The 16,262-nt window shown below is 35.8% G+C and overlaps 1 protein-coding gene across 6 annotated transcripts in view; it reads left to right on the top strand.

Annotated features, from left to right (window-relative positions):
• Positions 1-16,262, top strand: part of CDC42BPA (CDC42 binding protein kinase alpha) — a 430,427-nt gene that overhangs the window by 284,030 nt on the left and 130,135 nt on the right. For all 6 annotated transcript variants that reach the window (XM_020982125.2, XM_020982131.2, XM_020982126.2 and 3 more), the window contains exons 10-11: positions 1,949-2,115; positions 2,985-3,107. In XM_020982125.2, the coding sequence (XP_020837784.1) occupies positions 1,949-2,115; positions 2,985-3,107 (290 nt within the window). The remainder of the gene's footprint in view (positions 1-1,948; positions 2,116-2,984; positions 3,108-16,262) is intronic.

A 16,262-nucleotide genomic window follows, 5' to 3' on the forward strand; every position in this document is an offset into this window, starting at 1 on the left:
ATATTTTATCTATATACCCTTTTTTTTATCATAACTTTCCAATACTCCAACAGTTCTTAATATTGTCTCTCTCTGATCTGGTCTCTAAATCAGTTTTGTTGTTGTTGTTGTTGTTGTTGTTTTGTTTTTTTGCTTTTACTTTTTGGTGAGGAAATCAGGGTTAAGTGACTTGCCCAGGGTCACACAGCTAGTAAGTATTAAGTGTCTAAGGCTGGATTTGAACTCAGGTCCTTCTGACTCCAAAGCCAGAGCTCTATTCACTGCACCACCTAGCTGCCCCTATCAGTTATTTTTCTAATGAGCTATTTCAGTCTCTTCTATTTTTTCATTCTTTTGATTATGTTTTATTATTTCTTGGTGTCTTACGACATCATTGGCTTCCCCTTGCCAGATTCTAGTCTTTAAGGGGTTATTTTCTTCCTTAAGTTTTTAAATCTTTTTCCAATTTGTTGACTTTTTTTCCATAATGTTCTTGATTTTCTTATTTTTTCCCCCTAATTTTTCCTCAACTTCTCAAGTCCTTCATAAGATCTTCCAAGAACTCTTTTTGGACATATAACAATTTCACATTTTTCTTTGAGAGTGGCTTTTTTAACTTCCTATCTACTTCTGAGCATGAATCCGGATCTTCTCTATCCCCATGATAGCTATCTTTGGTCAGGCTCTTTCTCCTGTGCTTACTCTGTGTGCTTGGGGCGGGGTGGGGGGCTAGTGTGGGATATGTGTGTGTGTGGTGTGGGGAATGATCCCTCAGACTTCAGGTTTTTCTTTCTGTTGTTTTCTGAGCTCTGCCGGGAGCCCTACCTCAGGCACTCCTCTCTGCCCCTGAGCCAAGGCTGGCACTCCCAGCTACACTGTCACTGCAAATGCTCTTGTTCCTGTCAGTCCCTTTCCTGGCTGCAAACTTCATCTCACCCCTCTGCCCTGGAACCAAAACCAGGCATTTGACTCTCCTGCTAATGCTGACAGCCAGCAGGGTCCCTGCTTCTCTGCTACTGAACTCACTAGGCATGTGCTCACTAATCCTCACCCACCTGGGTCTGGTGTCCCACAACAGTGGAGGGTCCTTCAATCCTCCCCTGCTCAGCTATCCCACCACCACACTGTGAAGTGAAATTTCCTGAATCCCAGTTGCCTCCAGGGCTTGTTGTTTGTTAATTTAGGGAGTCGGCCAGGAGGTATTTGTACTTCAGTGGGCCAAACCTAGGCTCCTGGAGGTCAGGTCTTTCCTGAGATATTCTCCAGTTGTCTTAGATTATTTCTGCTGTTCAGAGTTCAGCTTGAGGTAATATTTTATCTTGTTTGAGTGAGAATTTTGGAGAGCCCAGTATTTCCTGTCCTATTCCACCTTCTTCCCTAGTCAAGATTTCTTGAAAAACACAAGAGATAGCATTGCCAGTTAAGTTTAGCTCTAGAACATCCAGCAGTCTTCTCTGAGAGAGCCAGAACCACTCAACAGTTTGGCATAAGCATCTTCACAGGGAAAAGAAAGTACATGGGATACTTAGGCATGGGTTAATTGTTATTGAACCTTCAAACAGAGAGGGTCACAAATCCATTTGTGTGTTTGTAGTTAAGGAACCATTATGCATTTGAATATCATTCTAATCAATAAAATTATGTAACAAAACATTGAGGATGTTAACTGAAATGCTTTCACATAACTATATTGATTGAAATTCTTGTTATTGTTTAAAGAGCCAGACCTTTTTTTTTAACAGCTTTATATGTCATTTTAAAAAGCCAATTTAAGGAACTATAGAGTTTTTTTCATTAAAATGTTTTACTAGATTAATGAGGTTGCTTTTTTTATTTAAATATTCCTGATTATTCTAGAATGTTAAATAGTAAAATTCTTTTATGAATAATGAATAACCTTGTTTTTACTTGAAGATAAGTAAAGATTTTCATCTCAAAATGATGCCAAGTTATTTTCTCTTTTCTTCAGTGTTCTTTCAGATCGAAGTTGTTTAAGAGTTACAGCTGGACCTCCCTCAATGGATGTTGATGTCAATATTCAGCGAACTTTGGAGGACAGTTTAGCGACTGAAGCTTATGAACGGAGAATAAGACGTCTTGAGCAGGAAAAACTTGAACTTAGTAGAAAGCTTCAAGGTAAAGAATTTTTTAAGATAGCACTGCCACTGTTTTGCACTCTTTTGTGATAGATAGTGCTAGATACAGAAACAAAAATTAAGTAGTCACTGTTCTCAAGGAGCTTATGTTCTGAAGAGGGAGAAAACTGGGATATGTGAATATGTAACAAACATTTTCAAAAATAAACAGAAATAGGAAAGGATAGAGAAAGTATTAACAGTTAGAGATATCCAGAAAGATGTAGACTGGAGCTGAGCTTTGAATGAAACTTGTTCTATTCTAAGATCAGGGCTGTGTAGCTAATATAGTGTACCCATGGAAGACAGCCTGTGCAAAGGAACAAGTATAGAACCACTAACATGGGGAAAAGTATGAAAGCCAGTAGGGCTGGTCCATGAAGTAGCAAAAAAGGGAATATCTATCTGTTTTTCCATTTTTCCTACTAGCTTAGGGAAAAGACAAGGAAATAATCAAGGGAGAAAAATAATCAAGGGAAATGTGTGCTTTTCCCCATTTAAAGAGAGCATGAATGGTGTGAGTGCTTTCTCAAATGGTGGTTTGAGGAGGAGCTCAGTGATTTGAGAAAGAGACCTTAGGTGTGAGGAAGATGCCAATGTGAGAAGGCCACTGGGGCCAGAGTAGAAAGCTGGTCCTATGAGTTGTGAATTGGGTCAAGTTATGGACAGGAGACCTTCCCAGGTCATTAGGCATATGTTCTTAAGATGGCAAGAATTAGAACATTTATGAATATTGTTCTAGAGTCATAATACTTTTATATCTGGACTTTTTCATTAACTCTGCAAGGATTTTTCCACATATCTGTTGATGTAGTTCATAAAATGCATGTGTGTCACTGTTATCTTATTTTTCCTTCTTTCTTTTTAAAGAATCAACACAGACAGTCCAGGCTCTTCAATATTCAACTGTAGATGGCCCATTAACTGCAAACAAAGATTTAGAAATAAAAAACTTAAAAGAAGAAATTGAGAAGTTGAGGAAACAAATAACAGGTAAATTTCCATACTTCATTATTAATATATTTTGTAGACAGAAATAGTTCTCCAGAGTGCTTATCGATTAAGAAAATGGTATCTCTCTTTTAGCAAATACCATTTTTCTAGTGTTGTACTAATATCGTAGTGAAATTATGGATGACAGTGTTTATAGCACTATCTCCTATAACCCTTTAATATTTTCAAGAAATAGTAATTTTCATCATTGAAGATATTTGTACATTTTATATTGTTTTTTTTATTTATATCATGTGTTGTAAACCTGTATATGGTAATTTTTTGATCATCTAGTCCAGCGTCTTCATTTTATTCATAGAAATTAAGACCCAAACAGATGAAATGACTTAAATAGGATCTCAAAGCTGTTTCATGTCAGAGTTATAAATCAGAGCTCAGGTCTCTCAATTACTGTTGGAGTTTGCTTTTTACTCTGCTACAATTTGCCTTTTCATTAGCAAGCCTTTTAGGCATATAAGTAAATTATCATTTTGTAGCAATGCTGTTAAGAAAAGATATCCAGAATTATGTAACCATTTTATAGATTTCTTTCATGTCATCTTTTTTCTACTAGTCAATAAATATTTATCTTATCACCTTCTACATGGTGCCTCTAAAAACTTAGTGTAGCAGTATTGTCAACAGGATCCAGTCAACAGTTAGGATCCTCACACAGGTGGCTCTCAGTTACCCAGCATTCTATTGTTCTCTGGCATAACCCAGGCTTTTTATCTAGGAGTATGTGTCAGTCATGTTGTCATGTTGCTTTGCCTCTGACTATCAGTCACACTTCTTCCCTTCTGAACCAACTCGTTGTTTCAGTTAGTTAACATTTATTAAATACCTACTATGTGCCAGTTATTATGTTGGAAACAAAGTAATGATAAAAAATAAAATAATCTACCTCCAATAGCTTATGCTCTACAGAGGAGAGAACTTTAAATCCTCTGCATATATAGACAGACTAAATACTGTGTTGAGATATGTATCTTCTTTCCTCCCCCTGACTATCATGTAAGTTAAGCTAGTTTTTCTTCAGAGGGTATTTAAGCCATCCTTTAAGCCATCCCTAATTGGCTTAGGGGAATAAAGGTTCATGCTGTTGACCTCACTTTCTGGTACCTTGAGTAGTCAGTCAGTAAGCATTGATTAAGTGCCTAATATGTGCGAGAAACTGTAATAAATACTGGATTCACAAAGTAAAGCAAAAGACAAACTTTGCCTACAAGGAGCTCACAGTCTAATGTAGGGAGAAAACATGCAAATGATTATACACAAACAAGATATAAACAGGATAAATTGGGCATATTTTCAGAAGGAAGGCACTAAGATTAAGGAGGGCCAGGAAACACTTCTTGAGAAGGTGGTACTTTGGCTGAGATTTAAGGGGGCATATATCTATATCTATATCTATATCTATATCTATATCTATATATCTATATCTATATCTATATCTATCTATCTATCTATATATATATATGCACATATCTATATCTATACACACACATACATATGTGTATACATACACACATACATATATATACATACACACTCATACACATACACACACACATATATATATATATATATATATAAAAGATATATTACAAAGGTAGAATTGCTAGGACTTGGCAACCAATTGGATGTGGGGAAGGGAATGAGTGTGAAGACTTGAAGATGATGCCTAAGTTGCAAGCTTGACTTACTGGAAATATGGTGGTATCCTTGACAGTAACAGGAAAATTAGGAAAAAAGGGAGAACTTGGCCAGAAGGGTGTTCGAGGGAAGATAGTAAGTTTAATTTTGTACGTATTTAGTTTAAGATTGTCTGTGAGACATCCAATTTGAGATATTCAAAAAGGAGTTGGATATTCAAGACTGGACGTTATAGAAGTTAGGGCTGGATGCATAGATTTGAAAAATCATTGGCACACTGATGATAGTTGAATCTGTGGTATCTGATGAGATCTCCAAGTGAAAGAATATAGAGGAAAAAGAAAAGAGGCCTCAGGAAAGAGCCCTGGGGGACATTGGTGGTGGTTAGTGAACATTACCTGGATGAAGATCTGCAAAAAGAGACTGAGAAGGAGTATCCAGACAGGTAGGAGAAGAACCAGCATAGTATCACGAAAACCTAGAAAGAAGAGAATATCCAGAAAAAAAAGGGTAGTCAGAAGGATCAGAAGCTGCAGAAAGATCCATAAGGATAAGGACTGAGAAAAAGCCATTAAATTTGGCATTTAACAAAATGTTTTTAACTTATGAGAGAGTAATTTCAGTTGAATAATGAGACTAAAAGCCAGACTGCAGAGAGTTAAGAAGAAAGTGAGAGGAAAGAAGTGAAGTCATTTTTTGTAGATAGCCTTCTCAAAGTATTTATCCACAAAAGGGAGGAAAGATATGGGATGGTAGCTAGTTGGGATGGATGGATCATGTGAGGTTTTTTTGAGGATGGAAGACACATGAACTTGTTTGTAGGCAATAAGGAAACAGCCAGGAGACAGGGAGAGATTGAAGATAACTGAGACATAGGTCTTTGCCTACTTTCTTCCAAGCTACTTTTCAGTTTTCCCAGCAATTTTGAACTCAGATGATGAGTTCTTACCCCAAAAGCTTGGATCTTTGGGTTTATCAAGCATTAGATTGTTGTAGTCATTTACTTCTGTGTATTGTGTACCTAATCTATTCTACTGATCCATCACTGCATTTCTTAGCCTGTAACAGATTGTTTTCATGATTACCACTTTGTAATATAGTTTGATACTGCTAGGCTTCCTTCCTTTACCTTTTTTTCTCATTGATTTCCTTGATATTCTTGACTTTTTGTTTTTCCAGGTGAATTTTATTATTATTTTTTCTAGCTATATAAAATAATTATTCAGTAGTTTGATTGACATGACACTGAATAATAAGTTAATTAATTTAGGTAGAATTGTCATTTTTATTTTATTGGCTCAACCTACTCACGAATAATTAATATGTCTCCAATTATTTAGATTTATTTGTGTGAAGAGTGTCTTATAATCATTTTCATATATTCCCTGAGTTTTTCTTGGCAGGTAGACTTCCAAGTATTTTATATTGCCTATAGTTGTTTACATGGAATTTCTCTATCTCTTTATGATGAGTTTTGTTTGTAGTATATGCTGATGATTTATGTGGGTTTATTTTACATCCTGCAACTTTGCTAAATCTAGGGTTCTGTAAGCATACTATCGTATCATCTGCAAGAGTGATTTCCTCATTGCCTGTTTTTATTTCTCCAATTTCTTTTTCTAGTCTTATTGCTATCGCTAGCATTTCTAATATGATATTGAATAAAAGTGGTGATAATGGACATCCTTGATCTTATTAGATACAATGCTTGCTCTTGGTTTTAGTTAGATATTATTTACCATTTTAAGCTTTGTAATGTTTTTAATAGGAATGAGCGTTGTTATTTTGTCAAAAGCCTTTTCTTCATCTATTGAAGAATAATCATGGGATATTTGTTGTCCACATACTCTTTTGTTAATGTAAAAAAAATACAGTCAAATGGTTGGTATCTGAAGTTTGTCATTTAGGTTCAATACTGTCTAGTGTATATGGTTCAGTAAAACCATTTTATTAAGACTTTTGTTGGTTCCACAGCAATACCTAATTAAAAGCACTTATTGCATCTCTGCTGAAATTTAGAATGCTCTTATTCTAAACAACAAAGAAGAGCAATGTAACTTTTCACTGCATTAAAAAATAAAAATAAAACAATTCAAGTCAGCCTTTATTAAATAAAAAAGATAAAGCAGGGAACCTGGGAGAAGCTTTCTTGTATTTCAGTTCTTTTAAAAGAAAAAAGAAAAAGTAAAGAAAGGGTAGCATACTGTACAATATAACCTCTTTTCTCCTTTGCCACTGCCACCACTCTGGTACAGGCCCTCATTGCCTCACACCTGGACTGTTGAAATAGCCTCTCAACATATTCGGCCGAGTGACGCTGGCCTCTTTTCTGTTCCTTGCACAAGGCACTCCCATGTTCCTACTGTGGATGTTTTTGCTGGTTAACCCTCATACTTGGAATGCTCTCCCTCATCTCTGCCTCCTGGCTTCCTTCAAGTCTCAGCTAAAATTCCACCTGATACATGAACCTTTTCCCAGTTCCACTTAAAATTAGAGTGTGCTCCTTGTTGTTTATCTCCAGTTTATCCTGCAAATCACTTCCTTGTATGTAGTTATTTACATATTGAATATTTAGTGTGGTAACCTGTAATTGGAGTGTTGTCTTTCAGTCTTTGTGGATCAATGTTATATTAGACAGGGCAGCTAGGCTGCACAATGGCTAGAGTGCTAGGCCGGGAAGACTCATCTTCCTGAGTTCAAATCTAGCGTCAGACATTTACTAGCTATGTGACCCTGGGAAAGTCACATAACTGTTTGCCTCAGTTTCCTTATCTTCAAAATGAGCTGTAGAAGGAAATGGCAAATCACTCTAGTATCTTTGCCAAGAAAATCCCAAATGGGGTCACAAAGAGTCAGACACAGCTGAAAAATGACTGAAAAAAAATATCGATGATTGTGGTTTACAGTTTTGTCTGTAATAATGCTTAAATTCTTTTGTATTTTATTTATTGAATTTCCAAAGGTATTTATATTTGTAGTATGAGAATTTCTCATATCTTTGTTAATAAAGGATAACCAGTTTCTTTTGTATAATTCTGACTACTTAATCTTATTTTCTACACGTTTGGATGAGTGTTCAATTGTTGGAACATTTCTACCATTCTTTTGCAGCATACGCATTGATCCATAAATCTGGCTCCTTAAGAATGGGCTTTCTTGGGGCAGCTAGGTGGTGCAGTGAATAGAGCACTGGCCCTGAAGTCAGGAGGACCTGAGTTCAAATCCAGCCTCAGACCAAACACTTGTCACTTTCTAGCTGTGTGACCCTGGGCAAGTCACTTAATCCCAATTGCCTTTAAAAAAAAAAAAAGAATGGGCTTTCTTTTCTTTTCTTTAGTAGTGACCTAATCTTCTATTATTTTCTCGAATCTCTTATATTTCTTAAATGTATCTGTACAATTTAGGTTTTTGTTTGTTCATATTTGATCAAATTTGTGTGGATATTATCCCTGGAGGGTATTGAGATTCATTAATAATTTTATAAGCTTGATTTGGGTGTAAAACAGTATCAGTTATATTTGATAAGTCTGCTCAGTAGCATTTGTTACTTTTCTGTAAAATTGTGTTTGTCTAGTCAGGAAATAGTTCTATAAATTTTTAACATGTTTATCATGCAATATGAGAAAGTCTATCATTCTTTTTCTTTCTTAACAAAGAAGTGTGGTAAGGAAAGCAGTGGATAGAGTACCAGCCCTCAAGTTAGGAGGACCTGAATTCAAATCTGGCTTCAGACCAAACCCTTGACATTTACTAGCTGTGTAACCCTGGGCAAGTTACTTAATCCCAATTGCCTAAAAAAACCCCCCAAAAACAAAGAAGTGTGATAGTTGTGTTGGGGGGGGGAGGTGGTATATTTTGTGATATTACATGAGTTTTTATGTGGATTCTTTTCAAATCCATTGTGGTCTATTTTTCTAGTCCAAGATATATGTAAAAAATACTGTTGTTGTTGTTTTAATCTTAGTGGAGTTTGAATAAAAATGGTCCAGGAAAAAGTCACTATCCTTTTATTTAAAAAAAATTCATTTGTGGGGCAGCTAGGTGGTCCAGTGGTAGAGCTCTGGCCTTGGAGTCAAGAGGACCTGAGTTCAAATCCAGCTTCAGACACTTGACACTTACTTGCTGTGTGACCCTGAGCAAGTCATTTATCCCTGAGTGCCTCACCAAAAAGAAAATAAATTTCATTTGCAGGCCTGTGGACCATTGTACGGTTAGATAAAATGACTGCTTATTGTAACTGAATAAAAGCGCTGGACTGTAAGTTCATCTGCTTTAGGCTCACTTAAAGCATCTTTGAAATTACTTTATTTCATACATGATGACAGGGATGATACATGTACTTTTCTCTGTTCTTAAACAGTTTTTTCCTTCCACTAGCTTTCTATATTTTGAAAGCTTTTCATTGTGTATTGCTTGAAAATTATGACTTTCTGTTATGGTACTATTTAAAGCATTGTTCCTGAATATTTATGGAGCCTTCCACCTTACTAGCTCTTACTAAAAACTGACTTTCCTTTGATGACCACCTCCCTGGCTGCCCTTTCCAGTACTACCTTCACCTTCATTTGTGCTCAATGATCAAGGCAGAAAAATTGGAATATTCCTTGCTCTCTATTACTACTTCCAGGTTCTACCCATTTCTCCATCATTTAGTAGCCTCTCTTCCTTTAAGGGTCATGGTATTCATATCTACCACCCAATCAAAATCTTGGCAGCTATTGTCTGCAGATCCCTAGGTCACTCCTCTTCCTTCCTCAGTAAGTTGGTTATTTGATCCAGCTGCTGCCTTTATGAGTAGGGGACTTTAGCATACAAATATATTGATTCTCCCTCAAATACTCTAACCACTCAGTTCCTCAGCCTACTTACTTTCCATGAGCTACTTCTCCACCCCATGTCAGCTGCACACAAAGATGGTCATACCATTGTTCTTACCATCATCCATAAATGTACTACATTTATTCAGAAATTCTGGAATTCCCTTATCCACCCATAAACTTTTGGCTTTTTACTTCTCCCTCTGCCTTCTTTGATATAACCTTACCTTTCATCCTCAGCATGACTTCCAAACCTTTGATCCCTCATTTCTGTCCCAAGTCATCTCCTCTGCATTCTCTCCTCTTCTCATCATTTTGACTTCTTGGTGAACTAGGTCAACTCTACATTGTCTTCTCTTGAATCCCAAGCTATCTTATTTGACCAATTATATCCAGCCAAACTTCAGCCTTGAATCACTCCTACCATTTTTTACCTTCATATCTACACATGTGCTGCTAAAAAAAGGTAGAGAGCATTGCTCAACCATTCCTTCTGGGTCCACTACAGATTTATGTTGCATAACCTCAACTGGGCCCTCACTGATGCTAGGCAATTGTATTATACCTCTCTTATCACCTCACTGTCCCACTCTCCACAGCAGCTCTTCCAAACCTTTTTATCCCTCCTCAAGTCTGCCATGATGGCTCCCTCTCCCCCTCCTTTCTCAAGTAAGATCATTGCCTCATATTGTACAGAAAAAAAAAACGAGGCCATTTGCTATGAACTCCCTCTTGTCTTCTGTTTCTCATCTTTCTCAGTCAGGTACTTTCTGCCACTTTCTCCTCCTTCATCCCTGTTTCATATGATGAAGTCGCTTATTCCTTACCAAGGCCAACCCCTCTGATTGTTCAAGCAATCTCATTCCATCCCATCTTTTCCAATAGATTGCCCCCTCTGTCATCCCCACTATTAATTTCAATCTCCTCTTCTCTATTGGCCTATTTTCTATAGCCTACAAACTTTCCCTGGTCTCCTCATACTGAAAAAATCATCACTTGCTCCTTCCATGCCTATTAACTATTGTTCTATATCACTTCTGCCCTTTGTAGATAAGCTCCTAGAAAACAATCTATAATGGGTGTCTCCACATGTCTCTCCTGTCCTTCTCTTCTTAACCTCTGAAAGTTTGGCTTCTAACATCACTCCACCAAAATTGTACTCTCCAAAGTTACTTATGGTCTTAGTTGCCAAATCCAATGGCTTTTTTTCAGTTCTTATTCATCTTGACCTCTCTGCAGCCTTTGACAGTGTTGTTCTCCCACTTGATACTCTATTCTCTCTAGCTTTTCAGGACATCATTCTCTCCTGGTTTTCCTCCTACCTAGCTGATCTCTTCTTCTCTGTCTGTATATACATATTTATATATACACAAGATATGAAAGGAAAAAAATACATGTGTTTGATTTTTTTCTCCCCCATTAAAGCTCCTTTGAGAGCTGTGAATATTTTTGCTTTCATCTTTGTATCCTCAGCACTTAGCACAGTGACTTCTATATAGTAAGTGCTTAATAAATACTTGCAAATTGATTGGTTGCTCCTAAGCAAAATCAGCATAAGGTCATTTACGTATCAAAGCAACAGACAAAAGAGGAGAAATACCTGTAAAAGATTTTTTTACCACAAAATTTTTACCATTGAGATAAGTAGATATACCATATTTTGACCTTTAACATCACAGTCCAAGATATATATTTTGAGAGACTAGAAATCTCACTGAAGAAAATGAAGACTGGAAAAGCAAGTGGATTCAACCAAGTATATATAGAGACCTTTGCTAGAAATGACATAGTTCTCAGGGTATCTGAAGGATAAGGATATTAGAAAGGAACAGGTTCCCTTGAAGATGGTGGAGTAAGCAGCTCTCCTCTCATTACAACAAAAAATACAAGTAGAAAATCCCAAAACTCCCCTCTAAAAAAACCAGCAATGACAAGGTGACATGACATTAAAAGGAGTCTTATGATAGAAGAACAGGAACCAGTGCAATGGTATATTCTATAAAGGAGGAAATCATAAAAACAATTTTTATTGGAAAATAATATTACAAATTAATACATTGAAATAGAAGACAGAACCAGGCAGCATTATGGTAGGGAGGATTAATTAGCATACTTATATCACCTAGATAAAGGAAGGGTAAAGTAAACCAAAAATTAATAATAAAATAAAACTCCAGTAGGTTAAGATTGGGCAAGACCAAGAGAAAAGGATTTTTACTGTAGAGAGATTGAGTTCAGATTATTGTAGTGTAAGTAAATATAATGGTAAAGACTAAATGCTAAATTTGAAGAGGAAGTAAATGTGTTTATATATGCATATGTATATGTATATATATACACACATATATACACACACATACATACATGTATGTATGTATGTATGTATGTATGTATGTATGTATGTATGTATGTATGTAGATACATCTCATTACCAAACTCATCTTTTTAGACAGCTATGGTCCCCAAACCCAAACTATGTAGAAAGAAAGGTAACTATAGATAAATTAATTTGCATCACAAAATGTTGGTATAAACATGTTAAATAAAATCTTTGACCCCCCCCCAGAAAAAAACACCCTACAGCTGTTAACTCTTATTTTTTGTTATTGCCTCTGTGTGTGTGTGTCTCTTTTTTTTGTTAAGAATTATCTCCTTAACAAACCCAGGAATTATATGAACATAATTACAAAACACTTTTCACACAAATAAAGTCAGATCTAAATAATTAGAAAAATATCAGTTGTTCAAGGGTGGACCAAGCTAATATAATAAAAATGACAATTCTCCCTAAGCTAATTTACTTATTAAGTGCCTTACCAATCAAACTACCAAAAATTATTTTATGGAGTTAGAAAAAATAATAACAAGATTCATTTGTAAGAACAAAAGATCCACAATATCAAGGGAACTAATGCCAGATCTTAAATTGTATTATAAAGCAGCAATCACCTAAACTGCTTGGTACTATCTAAGAAATAGAGTGGTGAATCAGTGGAATAGGTTAAGTATGCAAGACACAGTAGTCAATGACTATAGTAATCTATTATTTGATAAACCCAAAGATCCCAGTTTCTGGGATAAGAACCCACTCTTTGAAAAAAACTGCTGGGAAAACTGGAAAAGAGTATGGCAGAAACTAGGCAGTGATCAAAATCTCATACCGAAATAAAGTCAAAATGGGTTCATGATTTAGATATAAAGGCTGATACTATAAGTAAACTGGGAGAACAAGGAATAGTTTATGTATCAGATTTATGGAGAACAGAAGAATTCATGACCAAACAGGAGATAGAGAACATTATGAAAAGCAAAATGGATAACTTTGATTACATTAAATTGAAAAGTTTTTGCACAAACAAAGCCAATGCAACTAAGATTAGAAGGGAGGTAGAAAATTGGGAAAGAATTTTTATAGCCAGTTTCTCTGATAAGGGCCTCATTTCTAAAATATATAGAGAATTAAGTCAAATTTATAAGAATACAAGTCACTCCCCAATTGATAAATGGTCAAAGGATATAAACAGGCAGTTCTCAGATGAAGAAATTGAAGCCATCTATAGTCATATGAAAAAATGCTCTAAATCACTATTGATTAGAGAAATGAAAATCGAAACAACTCTGAGGTACCACATCACAGCTATCAGATTGGCCAACATAACAAAACAGGAAAACAATAAATGTTGGAGAAGATGTGGGAAAATTGGAACACTAATGCATTGTTGGTGGAGTTGTGAAATGATCCAACCATTTTGGAGAACAATTTAAACTATGCCCAAAGTACTATAAAAATGTTCATACCCTTTGATCCAGCAATAGCACTTCTAGGGCTATATCCCAAAGAGATCATACAAGTGGGAAAAGGACCCACATGTACAAAAATATTCATAGCAGCTCTTTTTGTGGTGGCAAAGAATTGGAAATTGAGAGGATGCCCATCAATTGGGGAATGGCTGAGCAAGTTGTGGTATATGAATGTAGTGGAATACTATTATGCTATAAGAAATGATGAACAGGCTGATTTCAGAAAAACCTGGAAAGACTTGTATGATGCTGAGTGAAGTGAGCAGAACCAGGAGAACACTGTACATAATAACAGCCATGTTGTGTGATGACTAATATTGATAAACTCAACCCTTCCCAGCAATACAAGGATTTAAGACATCTCCAAAAGCCTCATGATGGAAAATGCTATCCACCTCCAAAAAAAGAACTATGGAATTTGAATGCAGATCGAAGCATAATATTTGCTAATTTTTTCCCCTCTTCTGTTGAGTTTTGTTTCCTCTTTCTGGTGGTTCCTCCTATTGCTTCTAATTCTTACTTACAACATCACTAATGTGAAAATATGTTTAATAGGAATGTGTATGTATAGCCTCTATCAGATTGTACACCATCTTGGGGAGGGTGGTGGGGGAGGAAGGGCGAGAAAAATTTTAAACTCAAAAGCATATGGAAGTGGTTGTTGATAAATCAAAATAAATTAATTAAAATTTAAAAAAAAAGAATTATCTCCTTACCCATAGTTCTGAAAAGTAACCGCTCTAGTTCTCTTATGATTTTTAATGGTATGAGTCACTTTAACATTCATTTTGGGCATATTGTGGTATACAGGGCATTCCAAAAGTCTTAGTACAATTATAAGCTACTGGAGTTTTAAAATTCACCAAGACTTTTGGGATACCCTCTATATCTCAGTATATTTTTATGATCATTTCTGACCTTTAATTAAGAATTCTCCTGCTAGCCATAGTTGTGAGAAGTATCTCGAGCTTCTATCTTCATCTTTTTTTAAAAAAAATTAAGTTATTTTTCATATTTAGGCCACATATCTGTTTGGACCATACTGTGACATATGTTCTGAAATGCTATTCTAAATCACTTTTTTGTCTTCCAGTTTTCCTAACAGTTCTTATTGAATGGGGAGGCTCTCCCCAAGGAGGTCATGTTCTTGGGTTATCAAAAACTGGGCTACTGATTCAAGTTACTCCTAATTCTTGCTTGCATAGTCTCTAAAACGTCAATATATTCATCATTCCTACTTTTTTTTTCATTACTTCCTTTGAGATTCTAGCCCTTTTGCTCCTTTAAATGAATTTTATTGTTTTATTCAAAGTAATCCCTTCATAAAGCTGTAATTCTATAAATTAATTGTTAGCATCATCACTTGAGCCTTCTTTTCTCTCTCCATACCTCTCAATGATCTCAACTCTCATGTATTCAGTTATCATTTCTATTCCGATGACTCTAAAAATCTGTATATTTGGCTTTTGACTTCCATTCCTGCATCACTGATTGCTTCATAGACTCTCCTCCTCTCCCTTCCCTGTACCTTCTCTCTTCTTTCTCTTTCCTCCCCTCTTCCTTCTCTCTTTTCCCCTCTGTCCCTTCTCTATGTTACACACACAGAGTAATATAAATTAGTTGCTAAATCTTGTCATTATACTTATATATTTCCTACATATGTTCCCTTCTCTCGCTCTTCATAGCTATAGCCTAGTTTGGGCTTTTATCGCTTTTCATTTAGACCATTTCAATAGCCTCCTATTTTCCTTTCTCCCTTGTAATTCATCCCTTGTACAACTGCTAAAATAATTTTTTTAAAGAAAGTTTAACTTATGGGTCTAACTCTAATTAGCAGTTCTTTTCTCAAGAATCTTCAATAGCTTTCTATTGCCTCTAGAAAAAATATAGACTCTTCAGCTTGGCATTTAAAGCCCTTTAACATTTGCTTGAGCATACCTTTCTAGATTTATTTCACATTACTTATTTTCATGTGATGTTGCATTGAAACTGATCTGTTTGCTATTTCTCGAATTCAGCCTTCCTTCTCTAGTGCTGAAAAATATTACTTTTTCATTTCTACCTCTTAGAATTCTTAGAGTTTTTTTCAAGACTAATTTCAGTGCCATGTTCTATAGGAAATATTTTTTCAGCCCTCTTAATCGGTACTGCTCCCTCCTTCCTCGTTATCTTGTACTTTCCTCAGTGCCTGAGGCACCCTTACTCTGGAATTATCCCTGTGGTCTGCTTACCCTGGACTATTTTTCCACAAGGTCCATCCTCATCCCTTTAATGAGTTTTTTCCTGGATCCTCTATTCTGTGGAATGGCCAAGGTCAGGCAGCCTTCATTCTCATCTTGTCCCTGTTAGTGACTTTCTGGATTTCAAAATCATGTTCCCATGCCAGTTTCAAACCCCATTTTAACTTTTTGTGTTGTTTTCCCCCATTAAAATATAAGCTCTTTGAGGTCAGGGGCTGTCTTTCTTTTTTGCTTACATTTTTATCGCTAGGGTTCAGCATAGCACCTGGAACATCATAAGTGCTTAATAAATGTTTATTTCCTTCCTTCCTTGTAATTACTTACTATTTATATGTTCTGTCCCCCAGTAGAATATGTGGTTTGTTTTGTTTGTCTTTTTATCCCTAGCACCTTGCTCAGATCTTTCACATAATAAATGCTTATTTAATTTAATTAAATAAATCCATTGCTATGTGTATGGAAGTACTTATTACCAACTCTAAAGAAAAGAACCTTTTCTGTGTTGATAGATTTTTAGTTTTTAAGAAGCACAAAATGTTTTGTTCTTAACAGTATACTAAATCTTAACATTTAGTGACTTTATACCTAGGTTTTGGAGTTAGAAGAGATTTTTGGATATCATCTGAGCCTGTTCTTTCCTT

Source organism: Phascolarctos cinereus, unplaced genomic scaffold (assembly GCF_003287225.1).
Source record: "Phascolarctos cinereus isolate Bilbo 61053 unplaced genomic scaffold, phaCin_HiC Scaffold_5;HRSCAF=322, whole genome shotgun sequence".
Taxonomy (NCBI): Eukaryota; Metazoa; Chordata; class Mammalia; order Diprotodontia; family Phascolarctidae; genus Phascolarctos; species Phascolarctos cinereus.